At 43.9% G+C, this 22,031-nt stretch overlaps 3 protein-coding genes and 2 long non-coding RNA genes across 6 annotated transcripts; 1 reads left to right on the forward strand and 4 right to left on the reverse strand.

Moving 5' to 3' along the window:
• The first annotated feature begins 1,231 nt into the window (after positions 1-1,231).
• On the forward strand, positions 1,232-3,232 carry LOC127007829 (uncharacterized). Its single transcript, XR_007760594.1, has 2 exons — positions 1,232-2,187; positions 2,354-3,232. It is a non-coding gene; the product is annotated as an uncharacterized LOC127007829 (long non-coding RNA).
• Positions 3,233-5,772: 2,540 nt separating this feature from the next.
• Positions 5,773-9,448, reverse strand: LOC127007828 (cerebellin-4-like). Its single transcript, XM_050879219.1, has 5 exons — positions 9,285-9,448; positions 8,963-9,192; positions 8,416-8,488; positions 7,363-7,478; positions 5,773-6,346 (listed from the first exon to the last, which is right to left on the reverse strand). Exons 2-5 carry the CDS (start codon positions 9,190-9,192, stop codon positions 6,136-6,138), a joined length of 630 nt encoding a protein of 209 aa, XP_050735176.1. The 5' UTR covers positions 9,285-9,448; the 3' UTR covers positions 5,773-6,135.
• LOC127007830 (uncharacterized) lies at positions 6,354-7,348 on the reverse strand. Of its 2 annotated transcripts, none has more exons than XR_007760596.1 (3): positions 7,129-7,348; positions 6,919-7,073; positions 6,354-6,763 (listed from the first exon to the last, which is right to left on the reverse strand). It is a non-coding gene; the product is annotated as an uncharacterized LOC127007830 (long non-coding RNA). The 2 variants fall into 2 exon arrangements; XR_007760595.1 differs by having other exon boundaries at positions 6,354-6,751; positions 6,852-7,073.
• A 206-nt stretch (positions 9,449-9,654) lies between the features above and the next one.
• On the reverse strand, positions 9,655-11,322 carry LOC127007831 (complement C1q-like protein 4). Its single transcript, XM_050879220.1, has 5 exons — positions 11,161-11,322; positions 10,507-10,796; positions 10,311-10,377; positions 10,104-10,222; positions 9,655-9,937 (listed from the first exon to the last, which is right to left on the reverse strand). Exons 2-5 carry the CDS (start codon positions 10,794-10,796, stop codon positions 9,736-9,738), a joined length of 678 nt encoding a protein of 225 aa, XP_050735177.1. The 5' UTR covers positions 11,161-11,322; the 3' UTR covers positions 9,655-9,735.
• A 3,087-nt stretch (positions 11,323-14,409) lies between these two features.
• LOC127007832 (coagulation factor V-like) lies at positions 14,410-19,180 on the reverse strand. Its single transcript, XM_050879222.1, has 5 exons — positions 19,017-19,180; positions 17,742-18,568; positions 16,201-16,282; positions 15,349-15,464; positions 14,410-14,695 (listed from the first exon to the last, which is right to left on the reverse strand). Exons 2-5 carry the CDS (start codon positions 18,566-18,568, stop codon positions 14,482-14,484), a joined length of 1,239 nt encoding a protein of 412 aa, XP_050735179.1. The 5' UTR covers positions 19,017-19,180; the 3' UTR covers positions 14,410-14,481.
• Between the last annotated feature and the right edge of the window lie 2,851 nt (positions 19,181-22,031).

Consider the following 22,031-nt stretch of genomic DNA (forward strand, 5'->3'; position numbering starts at 1 on the left):
CTTATCAAGATGGGAGACTAATGTAAACGAAAAAGAAAATCGTGTTTGTACTGCAGGAACAAAATCAAGAACGAAACAACCTGGAAAGGAGTTAAAGTCAATTAGGACACGTGACGGGTTGGATTTGAAGGCGGTTTAAGTGATCAAATTCTTTCCACGCACAAAGCTAATAATCAAACTTGCTATCGAACCCTCCGCTCCCCCCACCCCCGCTTTAAGAAAACATAATGAACGTAAGAAATTGGAAGAAGAGTTATGACGGTGAGAGCATTTGATGGAGTGAGTGGACCAGTTTGCCTTCTCTCCACACACAGCTAGAAATCAGACTCACTGTGCAGAAACAAAACAAAAAAGCGATCAACGTTACCAACTGTGAAAAAATAAAGCTAGAGCGAACATTTGACGTAGTAAGTGGAACCGATTTAGTGAGCAGGTTCTCTCGACATGGTTAAAAAAAAAGACTTGCTGTGTAGAAAAAAGAAAAAAAATCAATCTTCGTAAAGAATTGGAGAAAAGTAAAGCTAGAAGGAACATTTGACGTAGTAAGTGGAACCGATTTGGTGAGCAGGTTCTCTCGACATGGTTAAAAAAAAGACTTGCTGTGTAGAAAAAAGAAAAAAATCAATCTTCGTAACCAATTGGGAAAAAAATGAAGCTAGTGAGAACATTTGACGTAGGAAGTGAAACCGTTTTAGTGAGCAGTTTCTCTTGACAGTTAAAAAAAAAGACTTGCTGTGTAGAAAAAAAGAAAAAAACAATCTGCGTAACGAATTGGAGACAAGTAAAGCAAGAGAGAACATGTGACGGGGTGAATCGAACAATTTGAGTGGAGTTTATCTTGACAGTTAAGAAAAAAAAAAAAAGACTTGCTGTGTAAAAAAAAAAAAAAATCAATCTACGTAAGGAATTGGAGAAAAGTAAAGCTGGTGAGATCATTTGGCGGGGTGAATGGAACAGTTTGAGTGGAGTTTATCTTGACAGTTAAGAAAAAAAAAAGACTTGCTGTGTAAAAAAAAAGAAAAAAAATCAATCTACGTAACGAATTGGAGAAAAGTAAAGCTAGAGAGAACATTTGACGGGGTGAATGGAACAGTTTGAGTGGAGTTTCTTTTGACATAGATAAAAAAAAAAAGACGCTGTGTAGAAAAAAGAAAAAAAACAGTCTGCGTAACGAATTGGAGACAAGTAAAGCAAGAGAGAACATGTGACGGGGTGAATGGAGCAATTTGAGTGGAGTTTCTTTTGACATAGATAAAAAAAAAAGACGCTGTGTAGAAAAAAAAATAAAAAATCAATCTACGTAACGAATTGGAGAAAAGTAAAGCTAGAGAGAACATTTGGCATAGTAAGTGGAAGCGTTTTAGTGAGCAGTTTCTCTCGACATGGTTAAAAGAAAAGACTTGCCGTGTTGAAAAAAGAAAAAAAATCAATCTACGTAACGAATTGGAGAAAAGTAAAGCTAGAGAGAACATTTGACATTGTAAGTGGAAGCGTTTTAGTGAGCAGCTTCTCTCGACATGGTTAAAAGAAAAGCCTTACTGTGTTGAAAAAAGAAAAAAAATCAATCTACGTAACGAATTGGAGAAAAGTAAAGCAAGTGAAAATATTTGACGGAGTGAATGGAAGCGTTTTAGTGAGCAGCTTCTCTCGACATGGTTAAAAGAAAAGCCTTACTGTGTTGAAAAAAAAATAAAAAATCAATCTACGTAACGAATTGGAGAAAAGTAAAGCAAGTGAAAACATTTGACGGAGTGAATGGAACCGTTTGAGTGATGAGTTTCTCTCGACATGGTTAAAAAAAAAAAGACTTGCTGTGTAGAAAAGAAAAAAAAATCATTCTACGCAACGAACTGGAGACAAGTGAAGCTGGTGAAAACATTTGACGGACTGAATGCAACAGTTTGAGTGGAGTTTCTCTCGACATAGTTAAAAAAAAAAAAGACGGTGTGTAGAAAAAAAAATCAATCTATGTAAAGAATTGGAGAAAAGTAAAGCAAGTGAAAATATTTGACGGAGTGAATAGAACCGTTTGAGTGATGTGTTTCTCTTGACAAGGGGGATAAAAAAAAAAAAAGTCAGTCTTGTTGTGCAGAAAAAGACAAAACAAAACAATGGACATGCCAACAGAGCAAAATAATGAAAGGAGGGAAAATGTTTCTTTCTCTCTCTCTCGACACGAAGCTAAAGGTCAGGTCAGACTTGCAATACAGACTCCCTCAAAAAAAAAAGTCTAATAAACGTAACGAATTTGGAACACAGTGAAGCCAGTGAAAACGTTGGGAAGAGTGGAGTTGTTCTATGTTCTAAAGTGGAGCGGTTGCAGCGATCAGCCTCTCTCGACACGATGCTAAAGGTCAGGTCAGACTTGCAATACAGACTCCCTCAAAATAAAAGTCTAATGAACGTAAAAAATTGGGAACACAGTGAAGCCAGTGAAAACATTGGGAAGAGTGGAGTTGTTCTATGTTCTAAAGTGGAGCGGTTGCAGCGATCAGCCTCTCTCGACACGATGCTAAAGGTCAGGTCAGACTTGCAATACAGACTCCCTAAAAAAAAAAAGTCTAATAAACGTAACAAATTTGGAACACAGTGAAGCCAGTGAAAACATTGGGTAGAGTGGAGTTGTTCTAATGATCAGCCTCTCCAAACACTAAACTATAAAAAAAAACAGACTTGCTATACAGATCCCAAAATAAACTCAAATCTACCTAACCAATTGGGAAAAACAGTGAAGCTAATGAAAGTATCTGGCGGGGTGAGTGGAAAGTTTTTAGTGATCAGTTTCTCTCGACACAGACTTGCTATACAGACCCCCCCCCTAAAAAAAGTCTTACGAAAGTACCTTATTCGGAAAACAGTGAAGCTAATGAAAGTATTTGGTGGGGTGAGTGGAAAGTTTTTAGTGATCAGTTTCTCTCGACACAAAAACTTGCTATACAGACTCCCAAAAAAGTCTAACGAACGTAACTTATTCGGAAAACAGTGTAGCTAGTGGAAGTATTTGGTGGAGCGAGTGAAGAGGTTTTAGTGAGCGGCTTCTCTCAACACAAAACGAAAAATCAGACTTTTTTTTTTTTACAACAAAGGAGACAGCTCAAGGGCACAAAAAAAGGAAACAATAATAAAGAAAAAAAGGCCGCTACTCGCTGCTCCTAAAAAAAAAAAAAAAAGACTCAACAGAGGTGGCCAAAAGAGAGGTCAATTTCGGGAGGAGAGGTGCAGAAAGAACAAACAAACAAAAAACAATTAACGTAACCAACCGGAAAAAAGTGGAACCAGGGAGAACATTGGCGGAGTGAGTGGAGCGGTTTCAGTGACCAACCTCCTCATGACACGCATCACAGAACCTACTCAACCTTTATCAACAAGACAGACGAATCGCAGAGTGTATCATTCAGCAACAACACATTCAGCAACAATTCTAAACTAACTGGGGCGGATTTAGTGATCAAATTCCTCGTAACACACATAAAATAAGTTTCCATTACCAACCTGACGAGCCGGAAAGTGTTTAATTCACCGACAATGCAGAACTGACAGGATGAGTTTAGTGACCCGTATCCTCGGCGGCAGACCAGATAGACCGATGGATGGACCAATAGATAAGACAAATAGGATCGAACTCACGACGTCCCCTGAGCTCGCTGTTGCCAGGGGAGCGCACGGCGAGATCACCAACGCTCGAGACAGTGCAGGAAAAGCGGTCAATGATGCTCTGAAGGCGGGTGTGAAATGGTCTTGGAAATGAAACCCAACAGCCCCGACTCGTCCATCACGCCGGAAAGGAGGAGGATCGAGTGGCCGTGAGTGTCCGAGTGATTGATTGACGAAGGATTCAGGTGTTAAGTGTCATCAATGGAGGACAAAGTTTCGTTCCGGAGAAGAAGAAAACAAGAGATGGAGTTTCGTTCAGGAGAAGTAAAGAAAACGACATTGAGTTTTGTTCTGGAGAGGTAGAAAACGGGATAAAGAAAACGATAATGGGGGACTCCCACACGAATAACTGTTGATGGGTGGGCAGCAAAGTTTCGTTCCGGAGAAGAGGAAAACAAAAGATGGAGTTTCGTTCAGGGGAAGGGAAGAAAACGACATTGAGGAGTTTCGTTCTGGAGAGGTAGAAAACGGGATAAAGAAAACGATAACGGGGGACTCACACACGAACAACTCTTGATGGGTGGAAGATTTGCCCGCCTCCACCGCCCAGCCATTTCCGCCCCGCCCCGCCTCAACCCCCATCCCCGCCCCGCCCCAACCCCCATCCCCGCCCCGTCCCAGCTGACACCTACACCTTTGAAAACACACGAACACTCGATTGACTAATTGTACTAATCTAAGTGAACAACATCCGACGCCACACGGCAGGGAGTTGCGGTTGTGTTGTGAACTGTCCAAAAATAAATACGTTAGGAAATCCTTGTGGGTAAAACAAAAACTGAAGTTGGGAACGCCAGGGTGTGTTTGGGCTATCCAGGAATAAAGAGAATGACGGTAGAACATGTTTGTGAGGAAAAAGAAAAGAAAGATGAAGGTCGGAGCAGTGTCTAATGTTTTTTTTGTTTGTTTTTTTTTCCCTTGAGCAAACCGAGCTTAAAAACAAAATAGACAAGGCGGCTTTAGTAGAGCGAATCACTTGACACACGAACCTAAAAAAAAAACAGCCAAGACAAGGTGACGTTAAAATGTCGGATTAAGTGGCATTTCGAGGCATAGAGATTATTTTTTTTAACGCGCAGCAAGGATCCTCGCTTCCCTAGTCTGTCTGGGAGGAAGCAGGATTCGTATGGGCCCTGAGAGGAAGGAACAGGCCAGCGGGCAACCTCGGGGGCATGACTAGAGGATGACAAGACCCATAACGTTACTTCCACCCGTCCCCTTCATCCCAGCCTCACCCCATCACCCGTTCCCTTCATCCCAACCTCACCCCATCACCCGTTCCCTTCATCCCAGCCTCACCCCACCCGTCCCCTTCATCCAAGTCTCACCCCATCACTTTGTACAGTAAGGGAAGCTCAAGGGCAAAAAAAAAAAAAAAAAAAAAAAAGCAACAAAGAAAACCGGTTGGACGCTGCTCCGGCTAAAGACGAAAAGAACGTGAGGGTGGAGAGGGGTCTTGAACGTTGCATACTCTCACTTTCCCGGCGCAACGTTCTCTCACGCTCCCAGTGCAACGTTCCTCTCACTCTCCCAGGGCAACGTTCCTCTCACTCTCCCTGGGCAACGTTCCTCTCACTCTCCCAGGGCAACGTTCCTCTCACTCTCCCAGGGCAACAACGTTCCTCTCACTCTCCCTGGGCAACGTTCCTCTCACTCTCCCAGGGCAACGTTCCTCTCACTCTCCCAGGGCAACGTTCCTCTCACTCTCCCTGGGCAACGTTCCTCTCACTCTCCCAGGGCAACGTTCGAGACCCCGACGTTCAAACTGTCCTGCAGCAACTGATCTGAACGTCTGTGTCTGTCTGTATGTCTGTCTGTCTGTATCTGGCTCTTGACTTCCTCGGCCGGTGTCTTGAAGGTCGACTAATGTGAATTAATATTTTTGTAACTCTCTTCCGACATAGACGTTCTTTCATATTTTGTATGTGAAGTATAAAAAAAAAAGCGATTGAAGTAGTGTATTGAAACGAATAAATGTTTATCTTGTATCGACTTTTATTTAACAGACACACACAGACATATATATACCCATTATTAACCACCTTGTAAAGTTTCAAGGACCAGGTAAGTTTTCAGACACAGAGCTTAAGTTAATCTCTACGATGTACTCCACCCCCTCTTCTTCCCCCTCCTCCTCCTCTTCCTCTTCTTCTATTTCTTTTTCTTTTATTTCTTTTTTTGCTCCTCTTTTTATTTCGTCCTTTTCCATTTCCTTTCCTTCCTCCACTTATTTTCTTTCTCCTGTTTTTTAATTTTTATTTCATACTCTTTTTTTTCTTCCTTCCATCTTCTTCCTCCTCCTCCTCCTCCCCTTTCTTTTTCTTCCTGTTTTTTTCTTTCTTACTCTTTTTATATTTCATACTCTTTTTTTTCCTTCCTCCTCCTCCTCTCCCTTCTCATTTTACTTTTCAGTTTTTTTTTTTACTACTTTATTTTTTTTTATTTCTTCCTTCTTCCTCTTCCTCCCCATTATCTCCGCCATCACTTCAAGTCGTTGCGGAACATCATGAAGCTGGAGAAGGAGTTGTAGGCGTTGACGTAAGGGTTCTCGTAGATGGCTCCCTCCTCCAGCTGCAGCTTTATCACGTCGCCTTTTAGCAGGAAGTAGAAGAGGGAGGTGGAGCTGTGCATATACCTGCCCCGTCTGCTATACGCCCACACCAGCGGATAGTTGTTAAGCATCAAGGCGACGCTGGAAATAGACAACGGGGAGGTGAGAACGACTGAAAAGCTCATAATTCACGGTTATTAAGTTTCGAACACAGGAATAAAAGCTCTAATTTGTATCGTATTAACCTGGTAGCATCGACACCGCCACCACCACCGCCACCACCATCACCACCATCACCATCACCATCACCACCACCACACTTCCGGCGGCGGTACGGTACATACAGTCTCGCTCCGGCGATCTTAATGATGATGCCACTAAAAACCTCACAAACAGTTCCAGGCCCAGCTAATGATACTCTGAATGACTAAATAAAACAATTCTCCGCTTAGCAAACCCTGAAAATCAACTTCTGTACCATTCTAAAAACCTAACGCACAGCTCCAGGCAAATGATACTCTGAATAACCAAATAAAACAATTCTACCTTTAGCAAACCCTGAAAATCAACTTCTGTACCATTCTAAAAACCTAACGCACAGCTCCAGGCAAATGATACTCTGAATAACCAAGTAAAAGAATTCTACCTTTAGCAAAACCTGAAAATTAACTTCTATGCCATTAAGAAACTAACAATACTCCGCTTAGCAAAACCTGAAAATCAACTTCTGTACCATTCTAAAAACCTAACGCACAGCTCCAGGCAAATGATACTCTGAATAACCAAATAAAACAATTCTACCTTTAGCAAAACCTGAAAATTAACTTCTATGCCATTAAGAAACTAACAATACTCCGCTTAGCAAAACCTGAAAATCAACCTCTATGCCATTAAGAAACTAACAATACTCCGCTTAGCAAAACCTGAAAATCAACCTCTATGCCATTAAGAAACTAACAATTCTCCGCTTAGCAAAACCTGAAAATCAACTTCTGTACCACTCTAAAAGCCTAACACACAGCTCCAGGCAAATGATACTCTGAATAACCAAATATAACAATTTTACGCTAAGCAAACCCTAAAAATCAACTATGCCACTAAAATCCAAACACGCAGCTCCAGGCCAAACAAAAAATAACCACCTCCCCGGTACTCACGTGAAGTTGGAGTTCCTGGCGGAGGTACCGTGGAAGGCGAAGAAGTAGCCGCCTTCATGGGGAGCCACAAAACTCCCATTGTCCCTCCACGGCTTGCCGGTGTTCACGTGGACATTCTACGCCGCGGCGGGGAAGCGAGGATCAGGGCCAGTACACGAGGGATGAGACAACCGCGGACAAAAATACAGATTCAGCTTCCTTTTAAAACTCGCCTTCCCGTTCCGCGCAAAATTAATGAGAAGTGTAAGGGGAGGGCGGGATAGAACAGGATAGGGGACGAAATGGTGTAGCAGGAAGGGAAGGACGGAGGGACAGAATGGAATAGGGGAGGAAGAGAACGGGGTAGGAGACGAAATGGTGTAGCAGGGAGGGAAGGAGAGAGGGACAGAGTAGGGGACGAGATGGTGTAGCAGGGATGGAAGGAGGGAGGGACAGAATGGAATAGGGGAGGAAATGATGTACGAGGGAGGAATAGGACGGGATAGGGGACGAATTGGTGGAGGAGAAATGGGGTGGGGGGGGGAGGAAGGATGGATAGAACGGAGTAGGGGACGAGCTGGTGTAGAAGGGAGGGAGAAAGAATGGAGTAGGGACCTGGAACTGGTGTAGAAGGGAGGGATAGAACGGGGTAAGGGAGGAACTGGTGTAGGAGGGAGGGAGAGAGAATGAAGTAGAGGATGAGCTGGTCTAGGAGGGAGGGAGAGATAGTCCGGAATAGGGAAGTGGTGTAGAAGGGAGGGACGGGGTAGGGGAGGATGTGGTGTAGGAGGCAGGGAGAGAGAATGGAGTAGGAGGAAGGGAGGGATAGAATAGAGTGAGGGAGGAACTGCTGTGGGAGGAGACTCGACGCGTGAAAATATGCTTCAGTCAAGACACTTAAATCGGTGAATCTATATTTCTGCCAGCATTTTGTCTTCACCTCCTTAATCGTTCAGGTGATGTGTCCTAAAGCATAATGGAGGCGTCGATTATCAAGGCTCCGTATAAAGATAGCTACAGGTTGGGTTTGGTAATAACTTATGGTCGTAGTACAAAAGGCCATCCATCGCTCACCTGAAAGTGCAGTCTACTAGGCGCCTTCAACCCCGAAGCTTGAGCTCGCACACCGCAAAAGTTCGCCCGTCGACTGGAAATGAAAGACCGAGATCGTTACCGGGTCTACCTCAGATTCAGAAACTCATTAGACGACGGTAACCAAGCACAGGAAATAAAAATAAAAAAAAAACATACCCAAGAAAAATTATAGCCAATAAACCAATTCATCAGTAAGTTAAATAGTTACCGGGTCTTCCTCATATTCCAAAATTAGCACCACCGCAACCAAACCACAGTAAATACAAACCAAACCACGCTAGAAAAAAGCCAATAAACCGATTCAACCGAAAACAAAACGTAGCATTAGTTAGCCAAAGTGTTTAATGGGTAACCAAAAACTGAAAATCTTAAAACACCATAAGAAAAAAGTTAAACCGAATCCTCAAGCTACTTCAAGACGCCCTAAACCCCACGTTAGGACAAAAAAAAAAAGTAAATAAGTAAACGGCAACTACCCCAAGGCTTCCTGGGCACACCTAAAGAAAACAACGCAATGAATACTCACTACACGACTCGATAGCTGGGCCTCGTTCGGTAAAACAACAACTCTCGGGCCAAGGGGTTAGTTTCGTTGCCGGGGCCATCACCAGCGTCGCCGTCCTCGCCGTCGTAGTAATAGGTTTGCGTGCTGTTATCGGCGTCGTCACAGTATATCCCGTAACACTCCTCAGGCTCCACCTGCGGCCGCCCGGTACACGACGCCAACAATAAAACCACAACTCCGTACTTCCACATCTGTAATATAGAGCGCCAAGTAAACACCTCGACCGCCAGGCTGTAGTGGCCGTCAAATTTTAACTGCCTCGGTAAATTTGTCCTCCACCGACCTTGCCGTCCGCGTGGGTATCAGCACACCAAACACGTCCGGCCGCCGCGAACTCTAAAGAAGGACTGCCCAAAACACCCAGGCAGCTTCTATACGTGACCTTCCGTCCACGAGCGGAATAGTTCAGTCCAACAATTCAGAAACAATCCCGAAAGGTTAACTGCCTCGACTACCGTAGCATGCTTGGCGAGACGGGATTCGCTGAGGTGCTGGTACACGTTGCTTTCGAATGGAGGCTAATGTACTTTCGAATGGATAAAGAGCACACGACCGAGTAGTATTTTAACCATTGGTCCATCACATTCAGTTCGACGGTACCGTGAATTCTGTCCGATGAGCGCTAGTTAAAGGAGTTTAATGTAAAGAGCATATGATCAAATATTATTTTAATAAGTTATTATTAAACCACAGACAGTCAGGGCGGTATCAGCGTACGGTCACAAAGTTTGCAGTTAGTTTTGGTAGACCATGAAGCCCGTGAAGCTGGTGTAGGCCTCGTCGCCCGGGTGCTCGTAAATCTCCCCTTCCTGGATCTCCAAGTACACCTGGTCTCCGCGCCGCAGCTCCAGGAAAACAGAGTTGGAGCCGTGCTGGTAGTCGCCGCTGGTGCCGTAAGCAGTGACTTGGTAAACGCGATTCCTCATTAAACCCATGCTGCAAGAAATAATGTCAAGGGAATGGCTTTAACACAAGCGAAAACATGAAGTAACTATATAAAAACCATGAAGGAAACAATGTAAAACACTAAACGCAACATTTATGTAATGTAAAACACTAAACGCAACATTTATGTAAAACACTAAACGCAACATTTACTCACGTGAAGTCTTCCGATTTCTCGGCCACGGCATGGAAGGAGAAGTAGTAACCGCCGCTGAACGGAGTCTGGAAGACGGACCGACCCTGGCTCCAGCCACGTCCGACATTAGTCAATACGGTCTGCAGTAAGAACTGAACATTAGGATACTGCCCAGATTTAATTAAAATAGACCTACTAACCTGAGAAATACTTTAAAATAGAAGTTACCCGGAACTCCACTCTGCCGCGAGCCCTTGTAGTCACTGCTTTCCTCACGGAGAAGGCAACTCGTTCACTGGAAAGTTGAAGTATATTAGGAAAAAAGTTTAGTATATTAATTAGGAAACTCATCACACATCCATCTTTCGTTTCAATCGTATGTACAGATAAAATTTAAACCACAACACTTCAAACTTATACTAACATAGGAGGAATAGGCCCGGGAAAGGGAAGTGGTCTAGGGACGGGGATAGGGCCAAGTGGGGAACGTATGTCACCCTGCCTCGCCAGACCCTTTCCTGCCTTTGCTGCCAGACCCTCAGCGGTAGTGCCTCCCTCGGTGGTGGAAGGGTGTGTCATTGGCGTGGTGGTGGTGGTCGTGGTGGTGGTTGGGTCGTGCCAGGCGGTACTACAATCATGACCGTCACAAGTGTCCTGAGGTCGCCCGGAGCACATCGCCAGTAGGCAAAGACCCACCACGATTATCAGCCTCATCTGGGAAGAAAGGAAACTCCGCTACGCCAAACTATACAAAATTACCCCTAGTTATAATAATCAAAACCCAAATACTAGGGCAATAAAATAATCACTAACCCCAAAATATTAATCCGAAAGTTATAACAAACCCAAAATTAATCCCAAAGTTAAAATATTAATTCGAAAGTTATAACAAAGCCAAAACATTAACCCCAAAGTTATAATAATCAAACAACCCGAAATATTAGTCCCAAAGTTATAGTAATCAAACAACCCAAAACATCAATCCCAAAGTTACAATAAAAACTTTAACCATACAAATCTTAAAACCCAACAAATTTATGCACCAACAAAACTCAAATATAATCACAACACCACTCACCTTTACAAATAATGTTAAATCCGTCTTCCCAACTCCAGGCCAGAGCAGTGACTAACCACAAGCTCCGCCCACCTCCTCTTCCTCGCCTCGTCTTGCAGCCGCGCGTACGAGGAGGGGGCGCGCCGCAAATGACCAATTGAAACCGAGACGATACCAGCGCCATCTATTCTCTCATTTCCTAACGACGGCAACACTTAAACGAACAGCTGAAACCTCCGAAGTGTGTGTGTGTGTGTGTGTGTGTGTGTGTGTGTGTGTGTCGGAGAGTAGAAGTGCGTAAGACAATAAGGAAAAGACATGAGTAAAAGACGCAAGTACAAGACATCCATTCGAAATCAATCTCACCTTTGGCCGCACTTTTTCTGTTTCTTACGTGGGAGCAGTGCCGAGCTGGATTATTTTTTTCTTCTTTTTGTCTTCTTCCTTGGGCTGCTTCCTCTGTTGTAAAAGGATAAGTATAAGACGATCAATATAAGGATGAGAATGTGCACCCGTCATTGTTTAGGATTTGTAATGAGTCAAACAGGCGATGGACGGTACGGGCTCACACCAGGGGCGGTATTCTCAGACGCCTCCACCTCGCACATCAACTATTTTCAAAGGTCAAAATGGAGATTAATCGGGCTTTCATGAGGATTTTTTTCACATTCATGATACAGAAGAAGAGTTAAACAACCACCAGGGCCATTAAACCACCCCTGAAAATGCCCGAAACGCCTGCGAAAGCCTTGTAAAATATGTGAATTGGGCGGCGAAAGGTTTGACAATACGGGTCCAGGACTGTTTTCCAAGCCCACAAGGAAGTGTAACCGGGTTTGCCTGTGTGATTTGCCCCTTCCAGGTTGCATAAGTCGTGCTAAACCATCACTATGATCACAAAAACAGTCTCTGAACATTCCAGCAACTTCTACGAGAGTCTTTTCAACCAGGCGAACTGAGGCGCCACTATGACTGTTATCCGAAACCACAGGGAAGATTAACCGGGTGTGCTTGAATGATTTGTCCCTTTCAAGTGTAAAACCGTCACTACGATCACAAAAACAGTCTGAACATCCCAGCAACTTCTACACTTTTCAAACAGATGGACAGAGGCGCCACAACGACTGTTATCCAAAACCACAGGGAAGATTACCCGGGTGTGCTTGAATGATTTGTCCCTTTCAAGTGTAAAACCATCACTGTGATCACAAAAACAGTCTTTAAACATCCCAGCAACTTCTACACTTTTCAAACAGATGGACAGAGGCGCCACAACGACTGTTATCCAAAACCACAGGGAAGATTAACCGGGTGTGCCTGGATGATTTGTCCCTTTCAAGTGTAACACCATCACTGTGATCACAAAAACAGTCTGAACATCCCAGCAACTTCGAGAGGCTTTTCAACCGGGCGAACTGAGGCGCCGATACGTTTCAGAGCCCAGGCTTTCGTCATTACTCTGCTCCTGTGCCCTCGACGCCCCGCCAGGCATAACGAGGCGGGTCACTGGCGGCTTGGCTCACTCATCATTATCACTGGTAACTCATGACCTAACACCCACCCCTCCCTCTGAACCTTTATGTATTCGGGGACGAAGCTTTGTGTATGTGTAACCAATTAGTATTTCTCAATGTTATCACCACTTCACAGGTTTATTTATTCTCTTTAAGACACACACCTAGAGCTCCCATATTAAGAACACAACCAGCATAGTTCCTCTTCCTCGCCCGCCCACTGAATATTTTTGATAGTCTTTTATGGCACGAGTATTAAGCATTAGCAATTCCCTTTAGGTGATTACTTTTTGGAATAACGGAGAAGCTTTACTGGTGTATTAATTTTTCTGGTATATGACTCGTATGTAACTGGTGGACTGGTCTTTCACAGCAACGAGTTAATAACGTTACTACTACTACTATTACTACTGCTACTACTGCCACTGTTATTATTTCTGCAACTACTTCTGCTGCCCGTGTTACGTCTGCTGCTGCTACTGTTGTTGTTGATGATGATTCTGCCGCTACTAAAGTTGGAAAGTTTCGTTTAGTCGGCGCAACATCTGTGGTCATATGCCGGAGAGAGACAGGAGGGGAAGGAATTAACAAGAAAAGAGAAAAGATCCCAGGAGACGGGACACAACCCCCGATTAATACCAAAATGGTAATGTAATATAACCATTTCTCAGGAACCAATTACAGCGACGCCCACCACCTTCCTCTTCTCCGGAAAACTCATTCCAGTAGACTTAATCCTTAACTCGAGGAATAGAATACTCTCTCTCTCTCTCTCTCTCTCTCTCTCTCTCTCTCTCTCTCTCTCTCTCTCTCTCTCTCTCTCTCTCTCTCTCAACAAAATAACTCGTCCCCTAATCTGCCCACTTTCCAAATTGACAACTCTGCGGTGATTGCTCCTCATCCCCCCCCCCACTCCCCCACCCGGGTAATAAACACACCACCCGCATTTGACTCCGAAGCTCCGGACCCACTGCTTCGAAGCTTCACGCGCGCACAGCCCCGAGCGTTACCCCGAGAATCATTGCCTCCAGAACGGTTTTAATATGAAGGAGTATGACACTTGTTTTCTAGTTTTGCTTTTTTAATTACTCAGCGTCCTAAATAATTAATATCCTTGCCGTACCACCCATATGTGCTTTATTCTCTTAATTGATATGTGGGCTTGAGTTTGACGCCTTAAAATCACCGAAGAAACAGATATACGCAAACAACGCACGGCACTTGTTTCTTGATTAAAACAATTCCCCATTTTTCTGTAAAGGGTTGTAAATCAGTTTCGTAATCTAAATGCAGCGTAACCAGACTGAAAACAGAACAACTTCCATACGTTCATTGTAGCGGCCACACACGACACTACGCAACACAACCAGAAGTATAAACCAGCGACTCCTAAACTTCTTGTGGTATAGCATCATTCCGTTCAGGGTAAACTACACCCAGCGTAACCAGAATGAAAACATCTGTGCTTCCATATTTTTATTGTTAAGGGGTCACACAACCACCATCAGACAACTATAACAGTGAAACAGCGACTCCCAGACTTTGTAGATATTTTTTGGTAATCTAAATGAGGGTACCCGAAATAAAATAAAAAATACTTTCACTTATAATGTTTCATACTTTTACCGTTTAGCGGCCACACACACACACACACACAATCACCAAACAACTATAAGTGAACCAGCGACTCTCAGACTTCGTAGACTTTTTGTTCATGGTAATCTAAGTAAGGGTAACCGAAATAAAAATAAAAAAATTACTTTTATACTTTTACTGTTTAGCTGCCCCACACACAATCAAACAACCATAAAAGTGGACCAGCGATCCCCTAGACTTCGTTCCGCCGTCTGAGGCTGAAGATGAAGCCCGTGAAAGTGGTGTAGGCGTCGGCTCCCTCCTGGATGGCGCCGCCCTTCCGCAGGTGCAGCGAGATCAGGTCGTTGCGGTCCAGCTCCAGGAACACCGAGTTCGAACCCCGCTCCATCGTGCCGTTGCTCACCAGCGACCCCACCACGTACTGCCGGTTCAGCCGCAGCTCCAGACTGAACGACGGAATGATAAGACCACTATGAAAAACGTTACCCCCCCCCCCCAAAAAAAAACGCCACTAGAGCTTAATACATCTATGAAACTAGTCATCTATAAACAAAGTCAAATTTCAAACACTAACGGAATTGCCAAGTCCTTAATCTGCTGTGAGAGGTCATCTAAAAAATATATATAACGCAATCGGCAAGTGCATATACAAATACTATGAAAGACGCCATCTAGAAAAGTATCTGAATTCTAATTGCCACCAGGGAAAAGCAATGACCTTAACAGACACAGGAAACCACACTGAAACTAAATATTGTAATGCTATAAATTATGTGTCTAAACAAGGTAAATATGACAAGGGTTCCATTTGTAAAGAGATTGAGATTATCTAAAATATATGTTTTAATCTCAAACTCGTCCCTAAATAATAACTTTCCCTAATAACCTTCCCTAATTGAATAGGTAAGAATAATCACCTCACTATAAACAAACTTAAAACAACTCGACTGAATACAATACGTAATCACACTAGAACGAGACAAAATACGTAAAGCAAAAACTATCGTACAAAAAACCTGACTAGTAATTATCTCACAAACCACAAGAGCAACACCGAACCAAACACCAAGGTACACTAACCACTACTCTCCACACTCACTTGAAGCCGTAGCCCTTCCTGGCGGTGGCGTGGAAGCTGAAGAAGTAGCCAGCGTCGGACGGGCAGAAGAACACGCCGCGTTTGAGGTAAGCGTCGCCCACGTTGAACAGCATCTCCTGCAGACACGGAGTTTTTGTGACGCGGCAAATCTCTCCAGCCGGCCTTCCTATGTCACGGTCACTCAATACGCATTTCCTATAATCTATTCTCTATAAAACTAGCGAATTTCAGACTTCCCTTTGTATTCTAAACATCCAGTACGACTCGCCTCTATAACGCATCTACTAACATTACAAAACATGCGACTTTCTGGTTTCTTATTTAGCCAAGTTTCATTAATAGGTGAGCATTCAACGACGAGCCAAAATAGGAACCTAATCCCATTAAAACGGTATTCTAACCCCACTGAGATTGTAACCTAATGTCCCCTAAAACTGAGGAGGAGGAAAACTTGTTGGGGAGGAGAAAGTTGGAAAGTTTCGTTTAGTCGGCGCAACATCTGTGGTCATATGCCGGAGAGACAGACGGGGAAGGAATTATAGGAGAGGGGAACAGATCCCAGGAGACGGGTCACAACCCCCGATTAATACCTGGTACCCATTCACTGCTGGGTGGACAGGGGCGTAGGGTATCGTAAAAGCCGCCCAAATTTTTCCACTCCGCCCGGGAATCGAACCCCGGCTCTCGGTTGTGAGCCGAGTGTGCTAACCACTGCACCACGAAGTCCCCTGGGAGGAGGAGCAGAGGTCAGTTTAGGTCAGTTCTGAGGAAGGCAAAGCTTTACCATTTGTTAAGTCGCTTGCAACTACATAAATAGCGACGAAGCCATGTCCCTTTCATACCAAGACTCACCGAGAAGGTCAGCCTCAAGTCATTGGTGATAGCCTTCGTGTACCTCGCCTTCTTGACCGTGAAGACGACTTGCCACAGAATACTTCGAACGTTCGGAAATGGAAGAAATATACAAGTCAGTAATATGGGGAGAAAAAATCGGTTAAATAGAGCGAGAAAAACGTTAGCAAAATGAGCGAGAAAAACGTTAGCAAAATGAGCGAGAAAAACGTTAGCAAAATGAGCGAGAAAAACGTTAGCAAAATGAGCGAGAAAAACGTTAGCAAAATGAGCGAGAAAAACGTTAGCAAAATGAGCGAGAAAAACGTTAGCAAAATGAGCGAGAAAAACGTTAGCAAAATGAGCGAGAAAAACGTTAGCAAAATGAGCGAGAAAAACGTTAGCAAAATGAGCGAGAAAAACGTTAGCAAAATGAGCGAGATAAACGTTAGCAAAATGAGCGAGATAAACGTTAGCAAAATGAGCGAGATAAACGTTAGCAAAACGAGCGAGAAAAACGTTAGCAAAATGAGCGAGAAAAACGTCAGCAAAATGAGCGAGAAAAACGTTAGCAAAATGAGCGAGAAAAACGTTAGCAAAATAAGGCGAGAAAAACGTCAGCAAAACGAGCGAGATAAACGTTAGCAAAATGAGCGAGAAAAACGTTAGCAAAATGAGCGAGAAAAACGTCAGCAAAATGAGCGAGAAAAACGTTAGCAAAATGAGCGAGAAAAACGTTAGCAAAATGAGCGAGAAAAACGTTAGCAAAATGAGCGAGAAAAACGTTAGCAAAATGAGCGAGAAAAACGTTAGCAAAATGAGCGAGATAAACGTTAGCAAAATGAGCGAGATAAACGTTAGCAAAATGAGCGAGAAAAACGTTAGCAAAATGAGCGAGAAAAACGTTAGCAAAATGAGCGAGAAAAACGTTAGCAAAATGAGCGAGAAAAACGTTAGCAAAATGAGCGAGAAAAACGTTAGCAAAATGAGCGAGAAAAACGTTAGCAAAATGAGCGAGAAAAACGTCAGCAAAATGAGCGAGAAAAACGTCAGCAAAATGAGCGAGAAAAACGTCAGCAAAATGAGCGAGAAAAACGTCAGCAAAATGAGCGAGAAAAACGTCAGCAAAATGAGCGAGAAAAACGTCAGCAAAACGAGTGGAAAAACGTTAGTAAGATAAATTCAAAGTACTTCCACCCAGGAATGGCTCTAAACTATGCTAGCGAGCCGTATAAACTCTTGCAATGCTCGGAATCCATTTACATTATTAGCAAACAAGAGAAATATCGAATGAAGTCAACTCATGCTACGGTTCACTTCGCAAACCTCACGACCTACCACCGTTGCCAGATTATCGTACTCAGAGCCTCGTATTTATTGGTTTCTGAGCCATAGCTATTGCCAAAAAAAACACCAATAATTAACCATTTTAACGATAACTATATATGAAGGCAGTTATTGGGATCGAGGAGGCAGTTTTGGGGTCTGAAATAAGCAAACATAGGAGGCTGAGTACGACAATCTGGCAACGTTGCTCGGCCCTACAAGGAATGGCTACTTACTTCGCGGGCAGGCCTGGGGGGCGCGGGTTCTTGGGGCGCCGCGCAGTTGGGCCGGCGAACCTTGGCGGGTATTTTTCGGCACCGACAGCGGGAGGAACCCTAGACTTCCTCCTCCCTTGTCTGGCCAGCGAGTTGTCAGGGCTCGGGGTGGTCTCATCGTCTGGGGGTAAGGTGGGGTAGGTCTCGTCGTCTGCCTCTTCGGTGGTCTCGTGGTGGTCAGGGTCGAAAGTGGTCTCGTGGTGGTCTGGGTCGAAAGTGGTCTCGTGGTGGTCTGGGTCGAAAGTGGTCTCGTGGTGGTCTGGGTCGAAAGTGGTCTCGTGGTGGTCAGGGTCGAAAGTGGTCTCGTGGTGGTCAGGGTCGAAAGTGGTCTCGTGGTGGTCAGGGTCGAAAGTGGTCTCGTGGTGGTCAGGGTCGAAAGTGGTCTCGTGGTGGTCAGGGTCGAAAGTGGTCTCGTGGTGGTCAGGGTCGAAAGTGGTCTCGTGGTGGTCAGGGTCGAAAGTGGTCTCGTGGTGGTCAGGGTCGAAAGTGGTCTCGTGGTGGTCAGGGTCGAAAGTGGTCTCGAGTTCTGGTTGTGGGTCTAGTGTTGTGTCGTGGTCTGTGTCAGTACCAGGCCCCGGGGTAGTGGTGGTGGTGGTGGCGGTGTGTTCTCCCTCCCCGTGGTGGTGGTCGTCTTCTCGGTGGTAGTGGTGACGAATGCGCGCGAGGGGCTGACAAGTCTCGTCGCCCTCATCACACGAGAGCATGCCATCGGTCGTATCCTGGCTCATGACCACCACCACTGCCATCACCACTACCACCACCCCACTCACCACCATCAGCCATCTCATCTAAACGGAGAACAAACGAAACACGGATCAAGCAAACGTAAATACACTGTCATTTGTAACAAGCATAGCACTTATTAGCACAATAGTTATGGACACAAACACCACAAACAATCACTATCTTAACGCTTACGAGTAAAAACTAAAATGAACCAAAAAAAATCTTCCGAACACAAGTAAACAAACCCTTTCATAAATTAGAATAAGTGAGCGTTACAGCGATGAATCACAGGAATACAACACGGACGAATACCACTAAAGTCTTCTCTACAAATAATATAAATCAGAACCCAAATGAACACAAACAACCCTTTCATAAATTAGAATAAGTGAGCGTAAGCAAGATATGACGTTACAGCGATGAATTACATGAATACAACTCAGAGGAATACAACTAAAGTCTTCACTCTACAAACTATGAACTGGATAAGAAAAACCATCACCACCTTACCTTGAAACCACTCCACTCTGCTACTCGCTCCTGGTTAGTCTCACGCCCTCAGCAGCCGCCACACCGAACTCCAAATTCCTTCGCCGACGACTTACTCAAGAATGAAGCCTCGTGTACCTTGCTCCCGACCCTTGTTCACGCTTACGGCTCCAGAGGGCGTCCGCGGCGTCAGAAATACCAAACCAGCACCATGGAGAGGGGGTAGGAAGGAGGAGGGAGAGGGAGAAGGTAGGAGGAGGGAAAAGGAAGGACGAGGAAGGGTTGTTTCGTCCCCTCTGAGTATCACTGGCGCCATCTGTTACACGCCAGCGGAAGCATTGGCAAAGCTTCGAATGGCATTTCCCGAGGACCCGAACGAAACTGCGGAGGGGAAGGGGTAGGGAATGGGAGGTGTACGTGTATGTGTGTGTGTGTGTGTGTGTGTGTGTGTGTGTGTGTGTGTGTGTGTGTGTGTGTGTGTGTTAAAGTAAGAATGCAAAGATATCAGTGTAGAAATGATGATGAGAAGAACAAAAAACAAGGAGGAGAACTAGAAGGCAATAATAAAATAAATAGATCATCAACAAACACACAACAAGAACCAGAAACCATCAATAATTGCAATCCCTAATACAGTTAATGGCTGCTGGGTGGCTGAGTGTCGTTTGGAGTAGACACGTAACTACCAGCACACCACTTCTATCCCCCCTGCCTCCACTGCCTTCACCACCACTACCATCACCACCTCACCACCTTCCCCCTTTCACCACCACCACCATCACCACCTTCCCCCTTTCACCACCACCACCATCACCACCACCACAGACACCATTTCTCACCATTAGTCCCCACAACACCATTATCCTTTGGTCTGTTTGCCTCTGTCTTTCCTCGAGTGTTTTTTTTTACTGGTTGTTTGTTAGTTTGTTGGTTTCCGTGTCTCTTTACTTGTGTTTCTGTCAGTCTAACGGTATTATGTTTGCGTGTATGTGTGTCAGTCTGTTTGTGTGTGTGTGTGTTAGCTAATGGATATCTGTTGTCTCCTGATGTGTACCTGATTCTTCATTATTTTGTCCATGTTTATCGTTAAGCCTTGTCTCATGTTTCCACAATATTGTATTTCACTATTTTTGTAGTTGTCTGACGCCCACTGAGCGTAATAAATAGATCATATCAAATCTCTCTCTCTCTCTCTCTCTCTCTCTCTCTCTCTCTCTCTCTCTCTCTCTCTCTCTCTCTCTCTCTCTCTCTCTCTCTCACTCTCTCTCTCTCTCTTCCTCTCTTCTCTCTTCCTCTTTTTCCCTTCCCTCTTTTTCTCTCTTTCCTTCCATCTCTCTCCCTCTCTCTCTCCCTCCCTCCCTCCTCTCCCTCCCTCTCCCTGCAGGACGCCCCAATAGATGCCTTCATAATCCACACATAATTGCCCCCAGGACTCCCTCAGTCAGACTCCCTCGCTCCCAAAGCCGAAGTAATCTATTCTGCCAAGGTTCCTCCCGCTAAGGTCCCTCCCACCCGCCCGCGCCCCAAGACCTCAAAGGAAAAGAGAACCCTTACTAGGCTTTCCCTGCACACCAATACTTCCTCTTGCTCCTCCTCTTCCTCTTCCTCCCTTCTCCTCCATCCCACAAACACGTACGTCCTCAATTCCTAAATCCCCCTCTCCTTCTCCTCCCCTCCCCTTTGACCTCTCTTTGTGTGTGCGGTCGTTTGTGTGTGCTTTGAAATAGTAAAAGTGTTCACTAAAAAGTATATCTCAAAAGGTATGTATTTGTGGTAAAGGACTAAATGCCAAAGGGGAAAGTATAGACGCAATAGAGCGACTCCGGGTCATATTTTGTTAACCTTTCGGCGTCTCAGCATAATACATTCAATAAATTTTTCGTAGAATTTGTGTTGTGTTAGAATTTCCATGGGTAGTTTTTTTTTGTGTTGTGTTAGAATTTCCTTGGGTAGTTTTTTTGTGTTGTGTTAGAATTTCCATGGGTAGTTTTTTTGTGTTGTGTTAGAATTTAAATGGGTAGTTTTTTTGGTGTTGTGTTAGAATTTCCATGGGTAGTTTTTTTGTATTGTGTTAGAATTTCCATGGATAGTTTTTTATGTTGTGTTAGAATTTCCATGGGTAGTTTGTATTGTGTTGTGTTAGAATTTCCATGGGTAGTTTTTTTGTGTTGTGTTAGAATTTCCATGGGTAGTTTTTTTGTGTTGTGTTAGGATTTCCATGGGTAGTTTTTTTGTTGTGTTAGAATTTCCATGGGTAGTTTTTTGTGTTGTGTTAGAATTTCCATGGCAGTTTTTTTGTGTTGTGTTAGAATTTCCATGGGTAGTTTTTTTGTGTTGTGTTAGAATTTCCATGGGTAGTTTTTTTGTGTTGTGTTAGGATTTCCATGGGTAGTTTTTTTGTGTTGTGTTAGAATTTCCATGGGTAGTTTTTTTGTGTTGTGTTAGAATTTCCATGGGTAGTTTTTTTGTGTTGTGTTAGAATTTCCATGGGTAGTTTTTTTGTGTTGTGTTAGAATTTCCATGGGTAGTTTTTTTTGTGTTGTGTTAGAATTTCCATGGGTAGTTTTTTTTGTGTTGTGTTAGAATTTCCATGGGTAGTTTTTTGTGTTGTGTTAGAATTTCCATGGATAGTTTTTTTGTGTTGTGTTAGGATTTCCATGGGTAGTTTTATGACCCTGGTGGTAGAGTGACAATGATTCTGCACTATGAACTTAAGGAAACTGTCACTGGAACGCGTTTTGCCTCTCTCTCAGCCGCTTTCACGATCGACACATTCTCCTTTAAAATAAGTAATGAGTAAATAACAAATAAATAATAAGTGAGATTGATAAATAAATGGTCTAAAATACGGCGAAATCTTAAACTTTGCTTCCATGATCGTCGTTGCATTCATTGTGTTTGTTGTTGAAGGGGAAGAGGAGGAGCAAGAGGAAGTATTGGTGTGCAGGGAAAGGCTAGTAGTTCTTGTTTCGCATTTGTGTAAAAAAAATGAAAATGTGAAGGAAAGCAAAAAGAAACAGCTAAAGAAATAATGTG

The sequence above is a fragment of the Eriocheir sinensis genome, chromosome 36 (genome assembly GCF_024679095.1).
Source record: "Eriocheir sinensis breed Jianghai 21 chromosome 36, ASM2467909v1, whole genome shotgun sequence".
Classification (NCBI taxonomy): Eukaryota; Metazoa; Arthropoda; class Malacostraca; order Decapoda; family Varunidae; genus Eriocheir; species Eriocheir sinensis.

Excerpts from the sequence above, each read along its gene's own strand:
- LOC127007831 (XM_050879220.1), bottom strand. The coding sequence starts at position 10,796 with ATGAGGCTGATAATCGTGGTGGGTCTTTGCCTACTGGCGATGTGCTCC. Across the intron at positions 10,223-10,310 it reads GCGGCAGAGTGGAGTTCCGG|ACCGTATTGACTAATGTCGG; the intron begins GTAACTTCTATT and ends TTCTTACTGCAG. Across the intron at positions 9,938-10,103 it reads GAGAAATCGGAAGACTTCAC|CATGGGTTTAATGAGGAATC; the intron begins GTGAGTAAATGT and ends TATTTCTTGCAG.
- LOC127007828 (XM_050879219.1), bottom strand. The coding sequence starts at position 9,192 with ATGTGGAAGTACGGAGTTGTGGTTTTATTGTTGGCGTCGTGTACCGGG. Across the intron at positions 7,479-8,415 it reads CTAGTAGACTGCACTTTCAG|AATGTCCACGTGAACACCGG; the intron begins GTGAGCGATGGA and ends GCCGCGGCGTAG. Across the intron at positions 6,347-7,362 it reads GCCAGGAACTCCAACTTCAC|CGTCGCCTTGATGCTTAACA; the intron begins GTGAGTACCGGG and ends GTCTATTTCCAG.
- LOC127007832 (XM_050879222.1), bottom strand. The coding sequence starts at position 18,568 with ATGAGATGGCTGATGGTGGTGAGTGGGGTGGTGGTAGTGGTGATGGCA. Across the intron at positions 16,283-17,741 it reads CCCCCAGGCCTGCCCGCGAA|TATTCTGTGGCAAGTCGTCT; the intron begins GTAAGTAGCCAT and ends GAACGTTCGAAG. Across the intron at positions 14,696-15,348 it reads AGGAAGGGCTACGGCTTCAA|TCTGGAGCTGCGGCTGAACC; the intron begins GTGAGTGTGGAG and ends TCCGTCGTTCAG.